The 18659-nt window shown below is 37.0% G+C and overlaps 1 protein-coding gene across 1 annotated transcript in view; it reads left to right on the top strand.

Moving 5' to 3' along the window:
- The window catches only part of PPM1A (protein phosphatase, Mg2+/Mn2+ dependent 1A), a 34727-nt gene that overhangs the window by 10933 nt on the left and 5135 nt on the right, over nucleotides 1-18659 (top strand). The window contains exons 2-4 of the mRNA XM_075192087.1: nucleotides 3866-4721; nucleotides 12801-12918; nucleotides 17331-17442. Coding sequence (XP_075048188.1) covers nucleotides 3888-4721; nucleotides 12801-12918; nucleotides 17331-17442 — 1064 coding nt within the window. The 5' untranslated portion in view covers nucleotides 3866-3887. The remainder of the gene's footprint in view (nucleotides 1-3865; nucleotides 4722-12800; nucleotides 12919-17330; nucleotides 17443-18659) is intronic.

The following is an 18659-nucleotide window of genomic DNA, read 5'->3' as shown; positions in this document are numbered from 1 at the left end:
TGCCTAGTGTTATTTCTACTGATGTAAAGTACATGTACAGTGCCTGTAATCACATCCTGCCAAGAACTAGCACAGTAGCTGTACCCGTGGACATGTATCCCCACCAACAGCAGTTTTTAGTTGTTAGTGAATGGATAAGCTACTTTTTCATGAATAGTACAGTGCACAAAGTGGATAACTCCAGTATAGGTGACCGGCAATCTTTGCCATTACAAAATAATGTAAAAATCATGTAAAGTACCGTTTTGTAATATTTTTGTAATATTTTGGGACCACAACTCTGTTCCGTCTCTGGAGCATAGGTAGATGCGTATACTGCCTGCTATTTGAGAATTCTATACATGTCCTATTGTGCAAATAAGTAGTACATGTGAAGATTGAGTATGATAGAAATTCTTTGTCTTAATGTGAGGAAGACATGCCATACAAACCTCCCCCATTTCCTGGATTAATTGTGCCACTGTTTAAGATGGGATCTGGGGTCATGGAAGGGTCATATACTAATGATAAACTTGTTGGTATGTAAGCGTATTTTATTTTAATTTCCAGACAATACACAAATGGCATATGCAAGTATGGATCCTCCAAAAATAAGCATTTAAACCCATGTAAGATTTTTGAAAATTTTAAGGCATCAAATAAAACAGATTTAATAGTGAAAGTTCACATTAACAAAGAGCCAGTGTTCTTCCTAGGACCTATTTCCTGGGCTCTTCACCCACCTGTTTTTATTGCCACCTTTCTCTTGGAATCTGATGGATTCCTTTTATAATGGGACACACCATTGTTTGTCTTATTACAATGGGCAATGTGTGAGCATTGCAGCCAGCAGAGTGTTGGAACACTGACCAGTCTGGGCAGTTAGTCCAGGCAGGCAGTGGAAGTAGCCAGCAAGCAGGTAATAACCTCCAGGGTTTTATAAATAAGTTGGCAATAACCTTTGCAATTACTTTACCATGCTTCATTAAAGTATTACGCTGCCCCCACCTGTCTACCTCGTAATACCACCAGGCTGGCAAAATTTTCGGGGTAGAACACTGAAAGAGCCATAGATATTTAGGTTGAAACTTCTGGATAGAGGGGGTATGAGAGAAGGCGATCGGGAAGGGTAAGAATAAGAGTTAATATGGGTACATTAAGGGTTGAAGAGCATTTTTATTGCATAAGAATCAGGGTAACCATTACAATTTTATTTTTGTTGTAGACCTGTACATTGTTTATAGAAAAACAAAAAACAAAATGGGATATCTATACTTTTAAAAAATAAAAGGGGTTCACTCTTAGCAAGCCACCCATTTTAAGTCCTTCTTGAATGATGAATTTGACTCCTCCTGTATTGTGAATGCAGCTGCATATCCTATAATTTATCCAGCCCTGGTTTATGAAGCCAATGCACTTAAATTGTTGGTGCATAACATTTTGGAGTCCTTTTAGTGATGTCAATAAATGTATATCTTGTATGGCTCATTTAAATAGTTCACCTGCCTTCTGAATTTGACTGATTGGTTCCTGCTTGCTGCATTTTTCTTATTAGTCTTCCAATCGTGCAATGTAGTATCCAGGATCAATTAATAGTGAGGGACCTAGAGAGGCTACACCCTCCTCTTTCCTAATTCAGATAGTCAGAGGTGAATGCTTCACATAGAGAGATGAATCCCGAATTCATTATGAGCCCTTAAAGTTTTTGGAAACCTTTTTCTGATTTCCCCCCCCCTTCCCTTTCCCTTTCGGAAGTTGCTTTGAAAATTGCAAAACAGTCTCCTACCTAGCTGACATTGGCAACCAGCATTCACAGAATTTGAATGCTGGTTTCCTGGATCAGCTAGACATGGCAAGAAAGCTGCAGGTATTCAGAGATCGAATTGAAGCATTTACAGGTGTCTGGATTTAGTGAACATCTTAAAGTGAAAAATCTTCTTTTTAATGAAAGCTTAACTAAAGATGTTTTGCTGAGCTCTTTAAAGAGACCTTTTTAGGTTCTGAAAAATAATTTGGGTAGCCTCTCCTTAACTTCTTTCTGATGAGTAGTTATTCTGACAAGGTCATATAGCAGTGGACACCCATAATATTAGTCATATCTTGCACATATGCCCCCACCCACTTAGCTAATTTTACTGATTCAACCAGTATAGTTCTGTCTTCATGTTCACTGGCCTCCTGTCTTCAGGTCATAGGGCAATTCCAAGAATTGCTCGTAGGCTCTGTGACCTTGAAGACAGCATGTCAGAGACATGGAGGTGCTGAGAGGAAGTGTTGCGGTCTCCAGGTTTTGGGGTTATTGAAGTAGGTCTTTTCTGCCTTTCCTCTAAATTTTTAAGTCTTTGTTTTATTATCCTTACTAAAGATAAGGATACTGAAAAAATAAAAGGGTGGGGTGTTGTCCGCAGGCAAGTAGAAAATACATACAGAAAACTTTACATACTCATGTATAGTACATTGAAGGCCATAGCAATAAGTTAGTAAGAAGCAAAGTTTTATAGCTCGGCAATGTTATCTGTATCTATACTAATGGTATTTCACCATAGTTTTAGTTGTCCTAGTGAAGCGGTTTACAGATTTTAAGAAACAAGGAAAACAACCTAGCAGGATCTCTTCTTTACTAAGTAAAAAAAGAGGAAGGTGATGGTGGGAGGGCTGGAGGCCTACCCTTTCATCTATACTGCATAGTGCACTTTAGATGAGAACGGAGTCTGTTTTGCCTCCTGAGCCCTAGTTTGCACCTTAGCTGGTAGGCCAAACTTCAGATGTACCGACAGTAACCGTGGGAACTGTGCAACTGGTCTTACCATTAAGTTGATAGTGTTCATTCTGTGTCAGCCTACAGTTAGGTCTAAAAGTGGGCGTCAAATTGTAGCTTGTATAAGCACCTTTAGATTGAATGAATGTCGTACTACACATGAAGATTCAATCTTCATTTTGTGCGTTGAGCAAGAAGTGTTAGCTGCTGTGAGGTGTTCTTGTATATACACTGTAAATCTGCACATAGTGACTTCAAAATAAAATGGAGACGATCCTTGCCATGCTGGTATATCTTATTCTATGGCACTGCATAAACAGTTTTTTTGTGTTTTGATAAATAGAACATACCTATTTATCTTATTGATCTTAACATAGTGAACTTCACACACAACTTAATTTTACATTTTAGGTGGAGTAATTCTTCATTGTCTATAGTGATCATAAAAAGAAATGCATTGTGCAAATAAACATAGCTAAAGGTGCTGTTTGTGATTTTGATTACTTTTCTTTAATTTTTTGCGTATATAAAAAAAAAATCTTAAGTGGACCTGTGCCCTACCTGCATCTGCACATTAATCCAGATAAATTAATAGACAACATATTAATATTAAATTTATTAGCAATTTTTACGTGTCTCTATGAAGTTGGCTGTCTTCTGGAGAAGTATAAATACTCAAATAATTACAATCGGCATCCCATGTACCAGTAGCAATAAATTTGAGATATCAAACTTGTAGAATTATTTTAAGCTTTAAAGAGAGGGTCCTGATTGGCTGAAATGCTATGTGATTCTGTCTGTTGTAACAGAATTTTCAGCTCACAACTGCTAAATTAAATGCCTAGGACAGAGGACAGCTTTGTAGCTAAATTTTATGTATTACTATACATCTTAACCTTGCATTGAAATTAGGCATCTTACACAGGTTGTGCTATGGATTTTTTTAGTTTTTTTTTTATTGCATGATGGACTTGCTATAAATTATTCTTCCAACAGCATATACAAGTACTTTATTTTTAGGATTTCCTTAATGTCCGCATAAGCTGATTTTTATTATTGTCAGTGTCATTTTGTGTAATCAAGTTTTTGGTTACTTTTTTTAATTTACTTTTTACATTTCTTTTGCAGAACTAAAACAAAAATCAAAACAATGGGAGCATTTTTAGACAAGCCAAAGATGGAAAAGCATAATGCCCAAGGGCACGGTAATGGACTGCGTTATGGGCTTAGTAGCATGCAAGGTTGGCGGGTTGAGATGGAAGATGCACATACAGCAGTGATTGGTCTGCCAAATGGACTTGATGGATGGTCATTCTTTGCTGTTTATGATGGGCATGCTGGCTCCCAGGTTGCCAAATACTGCTGTGAGCATTTGCTGGATCACATTACAAGCAACCAGGATTTCAAAGGGACTGATGGACAACTGTCTGTGGAGAGTGTAAAAAGTGGAATCAGAACAGGTTTTCTTCAAATTGATGAACATATGAGAGTCATTTCTGAGAAGAAACATGGTGCCGATAGAAGTGGGTCAACAGCGGTGGGTGTTATGATCGCTCCACATCACATTTATTTTATCAACTGTGGAGACTCGAGAGGCTTACTATGTAGAAGCAAGAAAGTCCACTTCTTTACACAGGATCACAAACCAAGTAATCCACTTGAAAAGGAGCGTATACAAAATGCTGGTGGCTCTGTAATGATTCAGCGTGTAAATGGGTCACTTGCGGTTTCAAGGGCACTTGGTGACTTTGACTACAAATGTGTCCATGGAAAAGGCCCTACAGAGCAGCTTGTCTCCCCAGAACCTGAAGTTTATGAAATTGAGCGATCAGAAGAAGATGACCAGTTTATAATTCTAGCGTGTGATGGTATCTGGGATGTCATGGGAAATGAAGAGCTGTGTGATTTTGTAAGATCCAGACTTGAAGTGACTGATGACCTTGAAAAAGTGTGCAATGAAATAGTTGACACCTGCTTGTACAAGGTACAGTACACTTTTATTTCAGCTGTCAAATATATTTCCATACTATTGGGCAGATTCAATTTGCACATCGCGGCTGCGCATTTTTACAGTTTCTATGGTAAAAAGTAACGCACACTTTCGCTCGAGCCTCTAGAGTGCGAGCAAAAGTGAGCACGGTTTCACTCTATAAAAAAAAAAAAAGTGCTGTGTTTTACCTCGCGGCCATTCTGGGCCGTTTTTTGCACTTGAATCTGACCCTATATCGTATTTAAAATATTATTTTAAGCGATCTTGGGAAAGAAAAGACAGTCTGCATTTAAAATATTAATCATTATATAGCCTTCCTGCTTGCTCAACTTTGTGGATGTTTGTAAGATGTGTGTTATCAAATAATGACTTTAGTTTGTTGTCACAGTGCTGCACTTTACTTGCTACTTCCTTAACCAAGCCAGAACCCCAGGAACAGCTTCATACAGCTGTGTCTGTTGTCTGGTTCTTTTCAACCATGGCCAAATCTTATGCTGTGTGAGGGGTAGGATTGCTGCTTGTCATTTGTCCCAATGTTCACCACCCCTCCTGATAACACCTACCCCTCCTCCACCCACATTTTATAGAGGCAAATGGAATTAATTTGCTGGTTCTGTATCTTATAACTGAAAGAGTCCTTGAAAAGTGGCTGCATTGAGCAGTTTCCGACTAGGGGGAAAAAGAAGGTTAATAACATTCATTAAGTGGTAGTGCAGCTTTAAATTTTGTGTAGGAAAATGGAGTCTATGTATTAAGAGTCCTTTGCGGTGATAAATTATTTTTATTAACTACCAAAAATATATAGATAGAGATTTATTTTGCTGAGACAGCTGAGCTATTCAGGCCCAGTAAGTTAACTTGCTGCACTGATGTGCCATGCCCTAGACGGTGCTTTTTTGTTATGTTTTTGATTTGTGGGGTAGGTTTTTGTTTTTTGTTTTTTTTCTTTAAAGTAGGGAACAGTTTTTTATTTTAAAAATCATATAATTTTCCATGGCTTTGCAAGCTATCTTACCAATAACAGGGTTATTGCTGGTGATAACCGTGCTGGTGCTAGCAGTAAGACTTTTTTGATGGATTGGGCAAAGCTAAAATAACCTTCATCACTGTCAAAAAATCTTTTTGCCCTTTAGTAAATATGCCCCATATTTAAGCTAGGTACACACTACAGTTATTTTCTACCAATGTTCATACCAATAACACGATAAATGACTGTTAGATTCTATATCACATAAGTGTGTATGCTCCCACGATCATGTTTTATCGCACCCAAGCACATTGTATTGTTTGATTTTTATAAACTGACTAAAAATCGCTGTCAACAATGGAACGATGTAGGGGAAATGTGAAAGTGTTTGGACTTACGGCCAACAGTGTAGGCAGATCTCTATATACTGTGCACAATCTCTTCAGCAGATGGTTATGACAGATGAAGAGCACAGATCTGAAGCTAAATCATTGAAGTGTGTACATATAAATCTACATGCTCATTAGCACTTTCAGTCACTGGTAAAATCGTTACAGAAATCGCATCTGCAGTAACTTTCTGTAGTGTGTACCCAGCTTTACTAGGGTTTTTAAGTATTTCTTAAGGAGTGAATGTACCACAGACTGAGAAGCCCAGATCTGTAATTAGAGAACTGGCAACAGATAAGAACATCTTACCTTTTCTGTCCAGTCTCTAAACCACAGTGATAGCTGCCAATTTATTTATACAGTATACTGCTGAAACAGACTCCTCCCTCATACTGGGGCCACTGGCATTACTCAGGAAATGTCAGCAAGGAGGTTATCTGATCCCGTTCTCATATATAGATCTATATTGCTCATATTTTGCCAAGGCAAACCTTTAAAGGGCGGGAGAGTACTAACAAATAACTTAAGCGTTCATGTCTGTTGCAAATGGCAAGCAGGATATTATTTTAATATTCCATTGCAGAATGTTTATATGGATGGGCTATTGCCATAAGTGATCACACACATTCTAAATATGCTTCACTATAAATAAATGTTTAAAAAAATCTTTACTACAGAAATGCTAAATTATATGTTAAATGATAAAGAACTTCTGAAGTGCTCCTGTGAGTGCTGCCCTAATTACACAAAGTGCCACCACACATATACAAATGTACAAAATCACATATCAATCAGGGTTAATGTAACATTCAATATCAATAAATTTGTGGATCATGATGAATAGATACATATTCCATAATTAATATGCTGTGTACAAGGTCCTTTTGTCATATGTAAGAAAAAATAAACAGTGTAGTATTTTCACAATTAAAGGAAATGCCTCTCCACAGTGACACTTAGTACGTAAAGCAAGTAACAACAATGATTTTTTTAGTGAATGATAGTCTAAAATGTGAAGAATTGCATCCAAAAAATGCACCTAGTGTCTCCCTATTGTAGTTACTCGCTTTAAAAGTGCTTTTCATGGTATAATTAATCAATTTCATGATATCTCAAACACACATCCAGTTCATCCCCAGAACAGCGTCGCCAATATTTTTCTTGTTAAATGAAAAAGGGCAATATATATATGTCATACCTTTTTTGTCAAATGATAAGAAGTAAAGATTAAATGCATTTGCAGAACCTTGAGCAAAAACCACATAAAACAGAACTTCTTAAAAGTCCCCTGGGTTGAGGCAAATTCTCCTACCGGTCTCGGAGGTTTTATGTTGCAGAAATAGATAACGTTTAGATTGAATCCCAGGTCTTCACAAAACAATGTCCAACGAGGTTGAACAGTGATCTGTTGAGTGAAAATCGTTTTTTCTCCACAGCTACACGCCAACGTGTTTCAATCAAATTATTTCTTTTTACACTTCAATAGCCAATAAAATATCCAAAAATGTTCTAACGTATTCTACCGCCCCTCCTTGCATGTATTCAATTATGTTATAACTTAGGAAATAACTACATGTATTGTAAGATTTGACCAAAACCGTGTATCGGATGAACTAACAGAATTGCTTGTTTGCCATGGAGATGTGGCTTATACCACTTTCATACTGCCGCTTCGGCAATATCCCTGGTATATGAACCCGGGATATTGCCGGGGACAGAGGCTCCCACGGAGAGACATTCCCGGGTAGACCCTGTTCATACTGAACACGGGTCTTCCCGGGTCTCCATGGCAACATCATAAGAGGGGCTCTGACTGGATCCTCTTGTGATATTTTTTTTTTTTTTTTTTAAACTTTATAATTGTGTTTGAGACCCAGGTTGAAAAACTCTGGTTTCACCATTCATAGTGCAGGCGACCTGGGTCAGACCCAGGAATTACCCCACCAAAAGTTCCGGGTCTAAATCCTGGGATTTCAGACCCGGGGTTTTTCACTAACACCATTCATACTGCGCCTATACCCAGGGCGTCTGGGCTTGCCCTGGCAAAAACCCGGGTTTTTCATGCAGTATGAATGGGGTATTAGTGGACACAGACATTTCTCTTGTATTTAAAACTAAAATAAAGGAAGTCCCTTATTTTTTCTTTATATTCTATAAACATGATCTAATTACCTAAATATTAACAGTGAGACTATAGAGCTATTTATTATACATACCATTACTTTAGGCCACAATCAGAAACTTAACCGCCCAGTAGATATCTATTGCATCATGTTGCCATGAGGATAAGGCTCTGTAAATATTGAAGGAAGCCCTCTTCTATCATTCTAAAATCTATAGCGGAGATAATTTGTGAAGTTTAATTATTGAAATATTTATAGTTCTACTAGATAGATGATCATATATCAAATTTAAATATTACGCCGAGCAGCAACTGGAAATGTAACAAACCAATAGAAACCTATTACATCAACTTTTAGTCACATTGCCATTAGGATATGGATCAGTAGATATGGAAGTATTCCTTCGCATATTGAAACTTAATGAGGTATAGTGATGAAGAGTATATAAATAATTTATCACTTTATATTTCATTTTATAACATAAGAACAGAATCGGTCACAATTGAATTAGAAATTGGTCTGAACAAAACTCTCCTCCCCCACTAGAAGGTGTGTGAATGTTTCTGTAAGTCTGTTGAGCAGTTGGTCAAAATTAACATGTGAAAGGCTGTGATCCCTTTCCTGTGAAAAGGTAAACTCCACCCAGTAGAAAGGTATTATGTTATATAGCAAAGAGCCCCCAGCCTGATAATACATGCAGGCACAGCTCCTAGCTGTACATGCTGAATGGGAAGTTGCTTGGGGCCTAGGGAGGCCCTGGCTAGCAGGAAAATGTTATAATGAAATTTTGAATGGAAGGTGAGTGAACCTGGATGCATATGTGGTAGAGTATGTGAGAATGAATGATCATTTGTTGTTGGTTAGAATATAGCTGAGATAGGGAAGTTTGTATACAGATGGTAAATGTGAATGGAATTGTCTGAGTTCAGATAAAATGTTATTTGAAGCTTGTGTTGGTTTTAAAAGTTATACTTTGGTTTGGTATGGATAGTGTTACATAACTGCATGCTTTGTAGTAATGTTGCAATGCTGTGTAGATATAACATAGATAATGGTATGGTGTTGGTCTGATTTGTATGTGATTATGTAGTCTAATATTAACTGGGCCCTGTTGCTATGAAAGTTGCATTGGCAGTAAATTAGGCTATTACAAGCACGTGAATGCTGTACAATTCCTGCAGTTTTTGTTATATTTGGCATTGGTTGTTCGTTTAAATGATAGCATTTGTGACTATTGCAAAAGATATTTAGAATAGATATCTTGTGTAAAATAGATATTTGTATTGGATTTACAAGTATATAATTAGAGGTTTAAGAACTGAGCCCTGCTCATTGATAGTATTGTTCAGGAAGTGGTCAGATTGTTAGGTAGTTTGTAATGGAAAACTTTAAAATAATGCGATTTATTGCTGAAGAAATTTAAATAGCCAATATGGCAACATGGAGGTGTTCTAGAAGCTACCATGTGAAGGGAATGTGGATAGTGAATAATGGCTGTTGGACTTTGACTGAGATAAGTGAAATTAAATAATAGGAGAATACATGGTAAACTTATATATGTGAGATGAATGGAGTCTTGCCTGTGTGCCCCCCACACAAACACACAGGTCTGCCCCTTCCTCCCCCTCTCTTTATATACACACACATACACACACACACACACACCCCATTAGACAATAGTTAGTCAAAACACACACACACAATGACTTGTATATTTATATAACAGGCAGTGAATGTAATGTATTGCACCAAAACCTATACTTTTGGGGGGAATTCAATTCCCCCCGAATTTGCGCAGCGTTAAAACTATTGCCGTTATTACGGTAGTTTTAACCTGGCTTTCTGCTCGGAGCTGCTAGCAAAAAGCCGGCGTTGAAACTACTGTAATTACGGTTATAAAGCACATTATCACCATAATAACAGTAATAATGCACAGGCTGCGTCACTTTTACCCATAACGTGGCCAATTGAATTCCCCCCTTTGTGTAAAATATTGTAAACTGTATACTGTTTTATAATATATACATAAGTTTAACAATTAGAATGTTAATACAACACGTTTTACATAAAGCTATATTTTGTCTGTGGTTATTCCTGAAGAGATGAGCAAAAGTTATTATATGAATATTGATCCTGTGGATTTAAGGGAAAATAAGAATTATATTTCTTAGGTTAAATCAGAATTACCTTTGCGAGGAGTTGGTTGACGATAATAGTCATAAAATTACGTTACTAAATGGTCATCCATACTTTTGCCAGAATATTAGGGAGATTAAAACCCCATAAACACCATAGAAACCCTTTTACATATAACTTATAGCAAAAGTTGGAACACATACATTCTAACGTGATTACTGTGGCGAAGGAAGCAAAACAGGCATTCTAAACATAATGAAAAAATGCCTTTCGTATATCCATCTTCCCTCAGCCCTAACTGCTAAAATTAACCTTTTTAATTCTCTTCCAGTTCTATTGCTGGTGGTCGTTCTTGATTCAGAAAAGAATATTGATTAACCTCAACGGTAACATGAAATCTTGTTTAGCCATGATGTGCTAAAGGAACACTATTCACAAAATAAGGCAATAACTATTGCTTTATTCTTATATCTGAAGACTGTGTTCTATAGGTTTCTTTCAATATATCGTACAGCTCTTTGCACATGATGGTTATTAATCTCTTTGTACTTATTTCAGTGTTTAGTTTTCTGAGACAAGAACCTGTTTTCAGGGCTACTGTGAAACCATTAGTTTGCTTAGCCTGCAGCGTTTAGCGGACTGATAAGAAAAGTTAAAATCTGTATCTGGCAAACTGACTCTCCAAACTAGTCTTTGTTTAAGCTGTAGAACTACACACTTGACTTACTGAAACTTGTAGATTTTCAGTTATGGGCGTTGCATGTTACCTCTGTTTACAAAACCTAGAGATTGGGTCAGTTAAAAACATACCTGGACTGCACATAATCGGGAAAAGAAAAAAAAAAAACTTTTCCCAAAAGGGGGAATGTGGAGTGTGCATTTTTGTTAAGATAACTGTTAAGGTGGGGAGTATGTTTTATTTTTTGTGTAATTGACAGCACACTGTATGTGAAAGTGCCATTCTGAGGCCACTTTAATTCATTAACCAGATCCTCATAGTTCAGTGATTTCATAACCCAAATAGTAAATTAGAATATACGCCAAGCATGTGCTTACCAGTCTGGGAGTGCCTAATATCAGGGGACTAGACATTGCTGGTTCCTGTGTTAGTGATAATTAGCTTAGGATGGGAAATGCTAGTTATACAGTTTCTAGGAAGCCTGATGATAAAAAAAAAAAAAGTACATTGTGAATCTACAAATTCTGTAACCAGCTCCTGAGCTATCAAGCCTGGACTGATTAACACTATACCAGGGATACCAGACTTTTATGCTCCCCCTCTTTCTCTGTTGACACTTGACCAGCATGGCTACCACAGCATCTAGTTTGTGCTTAATTGGGGAGTTACTCCCCCCCTCCCCCAATAGGACAGCACCTCAAAACACATCTCTAGGCTTTGTAATAACGATTTGACAAAGGAGAGTGATGGTTTGCTGCATTAGAGGACCTGGTCTCCACAGTCACCTGACCTAATCACAATACAGATAGTTTGGGATGAGTTAGGCGGAAGAGTGAAGGAAAAGCAGCCAACCAGTGCTTCGCATTATGGGAGCTCCTTAAAGACTGTTAGAAAAAGCATCCCAGGTGTTTACCTCATGAAGTTGGTTGAGACATTGCCAAGAGTTTGCAAAGCTGTTGCCAATCTAAAATATAAGATCTTTTTGATCTGTTTCCATTTTTCTGGTCTCTGCAGAATTCCATTTGTAGGGTTTCATAGTTTTGATGACTTTACTATTCTAAAATATGGAAAATGCTATTAGTAGTTATCCAAACGCTTGACTGGTACTGCACATTTCCCAACACCAATTAAACAAAAATTTAAATCTCTCTGCTTGTGACGGGAACATAGTCCAGCATAGACTGTTTTTTGTAAATCTATCCCTTTGAGAAAGCAAACCAGGAAGCACTGTGTAGAACATTTAACATGTTCTTTCAGCTGTTATAGAACTGGAGAGCTGTAAGTTGGTGAGGATGTGGCTGCATTGCTCTCCACCTGCAGGGTGTCGAACAGCAATATTTTAAGAAGGTTAGATACTGTAAAAGCTTGTGGTGGAGCATGAAATGAGCATGTGCGCTTAGTGCAGCGTCTATCAAAACAGAGCAGAGGACCTAAATAGCCAACAGATTGGATGTATGAATTTGGCAGCATGGTGCACATGTACTTTTATGCAGTTTGAATTAAAGAAGAAACATGGAGGCCAGCACTCAAAGGACAATTTAATGCTTAAACGTGAGAAGGCAGCAGAGCAATTGAATGTGTTTGCACATATGCAGTTGAAAAACTTAAGATGTCCTAAGTTTCAGGTTGAATGCAAAGAATTCCAACATCCTAGTGTAATGCTTCTAAAAATGGTATAGAGGTAACTGTTTTTAGTGTACTAAAATTGTCTGCTCTTACAAATATTTGTGACACTCGGAGCTGTTCAAATGACTAATATTAATTTTTTTCCTCCTCTAGGGAAGCAGAGACAACATGAGTGTCATTTTGATCTGTTTTCCAAGTGCTCCAAAAGTCTCGCCAGAGGCGGTGAAGAGAGAAGCGGAATTGGACAAGTACCTGGAAAGCAGAGTAGAAGGTGGATCATTTAACCAAAATAAGTACCCAAATGAATAGTGTTTTTTTGTTTTGTTCTTAAATATGCCTTTAAGTGCCATTTAAATGAGTTCATAGGGCATTAGTGTCCAGATGAGCCTTGTTTTTGTGACTATTAAATCTAAAAATCACTACATTAATTCAAAGAGGAAAAAACAAGCTTAATACTTTGGAAAAAAAATCTGATAATTAAAATCCAATGTATTCAGTTTACTAAAAACTTTACATAGGTGTTGGTATAAAAAAACATTCCTAGCTTGAGTTGAGATATTGGAATTTGTAAAGTCATTATTTGGGGCATAGTATAAAATATTCTTTGTTTTTGCATGTAAATCTTCACAAAACATTTCTGTTATTGATTTTACATAATTCTCTTAAAAAAAAAAAAAAAAAAAGCACTAATTGCAGTAACATGTTTTCTAGCAAGATTAAATGATTTGGTGTATTATGAGACATTTGTAGAAGTAGGTACATTTTTGCCTGCATATGTAATATACACACGGGCACATGTATTTTAAACATTTACTCTATTTACATCACTGGAGCAAGGTACAAGCAGATATCACTCAGTGGATTTTATATGGGTTATGTACCCTATACTATGAAAGGAGAAACATACTGCAATAAATAATTTTCAGGGTCACAGGTCTATGAATAAATACTGTGCTTGTTCAGCTAGACATGCATGCATGCTCTTCAGGGCTGCAGTGCTCTTGTTTGACGGGAAGGAGCCTTGTCCCTTCACTATGTGTGTCGCTATGGGAGCATTTCAGCATTTTGAGTGCTGCATTATTCTAGCTGGAACAGTGTTCTGTGCACAACCTGCAGGGAGGGACAATCCTCTGTATCCTATAGTACTTCACTGTAACACAATCATGAGAAACTGTATTCTGTGACCAAAGTAGCCCAGATCAGGAACATTTGTGATAAAGGAATTATTCTGTTTTATATTCACTTGTTGATAAGTGTTTAATATTGTACAATTGACAAAAAAAAGAGGCATTGTTGCACTTACTAGTAACATTATCTTTTGGAGATATCTTGTAAAATTCATAACTGAAATCTTGTTTAACATCAGTGATTTCAATTGTTTTCTGTCTGCTTAAATTAGTAATTCCTGCCCTCTCCTATTGTAAGTATTCATTTTGCTAAGATGTATTTCTATAGTGGCATTTACTGTTACTGAGTTAATCATTCAATACAGATTTATTAGGTGGTCTGATTAGTTTTAAATAGAACATATGATGCAGAGTATCATGGAAAGAGTTTACTTGTTTGCATTTTTATTTGCCAAACAAAAACTATACTTTATGGGGGGTATTCAATTGTTGCTTTTAACGCGCTAAAACAAAAAAAAACGAGCGCTCGAAAAATATTAGTTTATACGGTAATATGCGCGTAAATACCGTTAATACGGTAGTTTACTCGCTGAATTTCATCTCGCAGCGAGATGAAATTTAGCGAGTAGTTACCGTATTAATGCTAATATTTTTAGAGCGCTCGTTTGAGAGCGTTAACGGCAACAATTGAATACACCCCTATGAATCGCTAAGATATGGGAGCGCACTAACTTATTCAGCAAGCAGATTGAGAATATATTGTGTTTTTAACACCATATCAAAGGGAAGTGTCTAAAAAGACTTTATTCCTCCTAATGACCTGGCGCTTGTTTGTGGGCTGAGCCAGCAATGCAGAAAGTGCAGCCTAGAATCCAGTGACCACACTGGGCCATTCATGAATAGTCACAGTGCACAGCTTCCTGGTGAATTTGTTCATCCCCTACCTATATGTAGGCAACAGGTGCTCTTCCAAATTCTTGTGACCAGCTTTATTCACCAAAGTTAAGTCTACACTACAGAAATGTGTAACTGTTTGCAGTGTTTTGCCTCAGACACTTGCATTGGTCATCTTAATTGAAAAAGAAACACTAATTTTGTAAACTGATTACTGAACTGACTTTTTTTATTTTTTTTAATGCTGCCACTAGCACTTTCATGTTTCGTATAAATATTATTTTCAAGCTTATTTTTAAACTGCTGATGTATATAACAAATTATTTTTTTAACCACTGTACTATCAGCTTTTATAGTAATTACGGAGTGCAGTTAGTTTACTCCTTTTCCAAGGAGTACAGCTGTTCTGTCATGGCCCTCCTACATGACTGCTGTGAGCAGGGGCAGACATCGACTTTTTTGGGGGTTGGGGGATTTACATGGCCACGCCCCTCCTTCACACTGATTGGCTGGCCCCGTCCTTTTCCTTCCCGATTATCAGACTTTTCCACAGCAATTTTAAGGTATGAAGATTGCTGCTAGTGGGGAGCGAATGCCCCAATAGCCCCCTCTAGGCCCGCTATTGACTGTGCGTGACCCAAGCAATGTTTAGATAAAAGTATTGTCTGCAGGGCAAACAATACACCACAAACAAATTTGTGAAATGAGTACATCCCATTACATTTTAAAATGCCTTATTTATAAATTTTAACCTCTGAAAACTATTTTATTAAATTGTGGTTCTGAAGATGACATGAGTTCTATTTTTCTAGCCTCCAATATCACTGATAAATCCTCATATTCAATTCGTTAAACTTTTTGTTGATGATTGATCCATTGGGAACATTATCTTTTTCTATTTATAATGTGCTGACATATTACGCAGTGCTGTACATTGAGAGGATCATGAGAAAAGGCAAACAAATGACATACAATGACATGAAACAGGAGGTGACCCAGGGTAAATGAGCTTACAATGTAAAAGGTGTAGGGGAACAGATGATACCAGAGATGGCAGAATAACAATCATATAATGCTGGTAGGGCTGTTCCGTGCTTTCAGTATAGTTCAACAGGTCAGGGATCCTCGGTTGGGGATTAAAATACTTAAATACTTCGGCACAGTCATTAGGTTTTGATTTTGAGTGATTTGGGATTTCTTTTTATTTTTTGCTAGGGACTTCATTATTGAAATTTCCACAAACCTATTTTTGTTCATTACAATTAAGAATGCAAGAAATGATTTGAGCATACTCTGTGCATACAGTCGTAGAGAATGTAGCTTTTCTATACTTCACAATCAGCATTTTGTATTGAGGGTAAACAGTGTATTTCACAGCAGGCATTTTGATTACTTATGTCCCAGGACAATACAAAGAAACCAGTATTTGAACATTCCTGAAGTGAAATATTGCTAGTTATTACTTAAATTCTGATTTGATAGTGCAGTTTTCAATTTAAACATTAACCTCAATGTTTTATAGGTAAGGGAAATAAATTGTGTTCTTGTCATTAAAGAGCATCCACCATCAACACAAAAGTGGAGGCGGCATTTGGTGGCCTGGATATATTCCTGAGAATGCATATTATTATTTCACTAAGAATTGGTGAGGAATCCAACACTGGTTCGTGCATCAGCGTTGTGACTAGTTCCTAGTGGGATTGATATGTTGAATATATTGGTTCAGCTGATTGCTTGCACTGCATGTAGGTGTGTGGTGCTCTTTAAAATACTCCAGTTTCACATGGTCTTGGAGACCAGCTTTGCAGGGAATTGAAGGGCTTAATCCAGAATGAGTGTAAATAGGTAAACAACATAATTGGTGTTTACTTTGTGTTCAATATGCCCCAATATCTACAGCTCAAAAATAATGATCTGTTTTGAGTTAGTGGATGATATTGCAGAAAGTGATAAGCTTGTTCCCTCTTTCTGAATGTATACATGGCTAATTGTTTGAAGATGTATAATAATCTTGTCAATGTGGGTTCATTTTTTGGGGGAGATGATTCTAATTTTAATTTCTCATCTGTATTATGCAGAATGTATCTATAGCCTACTATACTAATTAATGTGTTTGTTTAGTGGAGACTGTTAATGTAATCCACTTCAAGGATGTAAATTGTCTAGATGAGATTGACTCCTTATTTTTGTATATCTTAATTTCAGCAATAGAACCTTGTAGATTCAATTTAGATGTTAAAATTATACAATAAAATAATTTGGCAAACCAAATCTGAGATCTTTGCATTTTATTCAGAAATCAATGTTGATGTCTACAATCTAGACTTGTTTTGGTGTGTTAATTTGGTTAATTGGTTAATTTGATGGGGCGTTTTGGGTGTGGGTGTTTTTGATTGAATGCTAAAATGTAGATGTAGTATGTTTTGTAACTTCAGATAGGTTTCTGCAAAGCAATACATTTCAGCCAAACGTTTACTTCAGCTAAATTGTTATTTGAATTCTCCACTCGCTTCAAACATAAGTTTGACATATAGAAAACATTTTCTGCCGCACTTAAATACTACTCCTTTTGTATGATTGTGCTTTAAAAGTAATGGTGAAGCTGTACTGTACACTGGTTGATTTGAATAGCACTTACAAAACAAGTACTTCTAATTCCTAGAGATCATAAAGAAGCAGGGTGAAGAAGGTGTACCAGACTTAGTCCATGTGATGCGTACATTAGCCACTGAGACCATCCCTAACCTCCCACCTGGGGGTGAATTGGCAAGCAAGTGAGTTAACCTGATCATTTTGTGACTTGTTTTAATTTCATAGACTTATATATGCCACACTTTAAAAATAAGTTTAAATTCCATCATTTTCCTATTACACTTGTGAGCATTTAGGAATCTGCAATAGCTATAAGCTTCAAAAGTAATGAAATGATGGGCTGAGCAGAGATTCCTCATTTTACTAGTACACCAATTTTGTCATTAGTGTTTGTTACCTATAAGCTCTCTTTATGTGAGGGAGCACTATAATTGTTTTCCTGCCTGATGTTCCTAACTCTGCTATTGGATTTAAACAGACTGACACTTTCACATGAGACTTCCATGCATGCTTTTAAATGCAAGAAAATAAGAATTATGCCAGGGAGTGAAATAACTTATTTTTTAAATAGTGGCATATGTTTGTGTAGCATGATCAGTTTTGTGTGTCGTGCAAAGTGGTTTACCCCTTTATTTTTAAAGCTTGTTTGTAAATAGAGCTTTAACCAGCTAATTATCATTTTTGTGTTCCTATTGTCTTTCCCTTTGCTCCCTCGTTATGCCATCTCCTTAAATTCTAGCCTCCCTGCCACAGATATTGCTTGCACAAATGTGAATACATAGTTACAAATGTGTTTCTCTCTACTTGTACCACACACTGATGCCTGCCATCCACATGCTGTACACTAAGCTGCATCATGTTCAAGAGTTTATATGCCTCCTGTTTGAACACAACTGGATCAGTATGTCTGTCCCACTGCTGGAGATCCCACATGTAAAAAGAAAGTCTGAGCAAAAGCTTGGTCCTATTACAAGTTTTCAACCAGGAATATTTGTACCTGTTAACCATAAGGCACAGTAGGAATTAAGTTCTGTGTGGTGTACCTGTAACACATGCCTTTGTAACAAACTTTGGAACATAAGACCTTGAGGTACACCGCCCTGCATCCCCGTTCATTATGCCGAACATATTAACTTGTTGAAACATTACAATGACAGCCTAAGGAGGAACCCTTTCATAATACTTGTATCCAAAACTCGCAGGCTGAAAAGAAAACAAGTAGCTAAAGTCCAGGCATTTTCTTACAGTACAGCATTTTCCTTGAAGTCCAAAGTGACCATATGTATATGTAGGTTTGGGCAATAGCACAAATATTCCGATGTTGATCACACTAAAAAGTTATGGAAATCATATATACATTTATTAGAAAATGTTTAAGGTCTTGAATCAAAAGTGAGGT

This window comes from Mixophyes fleayi, chromosome 12 (genome assembly GCF_038048845.1).
Source record: "Mixophyes fleayi isolate aMixFle1 chromosome 12, aMixFle1.hap1, whole genome shotgun sequence".
Taxonomy (NCBI): Eukaryota; Metazoa; Chordata; class Amphibia; order Anura; family Limnodynastidae; genus Mixophyes; species Mixophyes fleayi.
The sequence above is the reverse complement of the archived record's forward strand: the minus strand, read 5'-3'. Positions and strand labels throughout refer to the sequence as shown.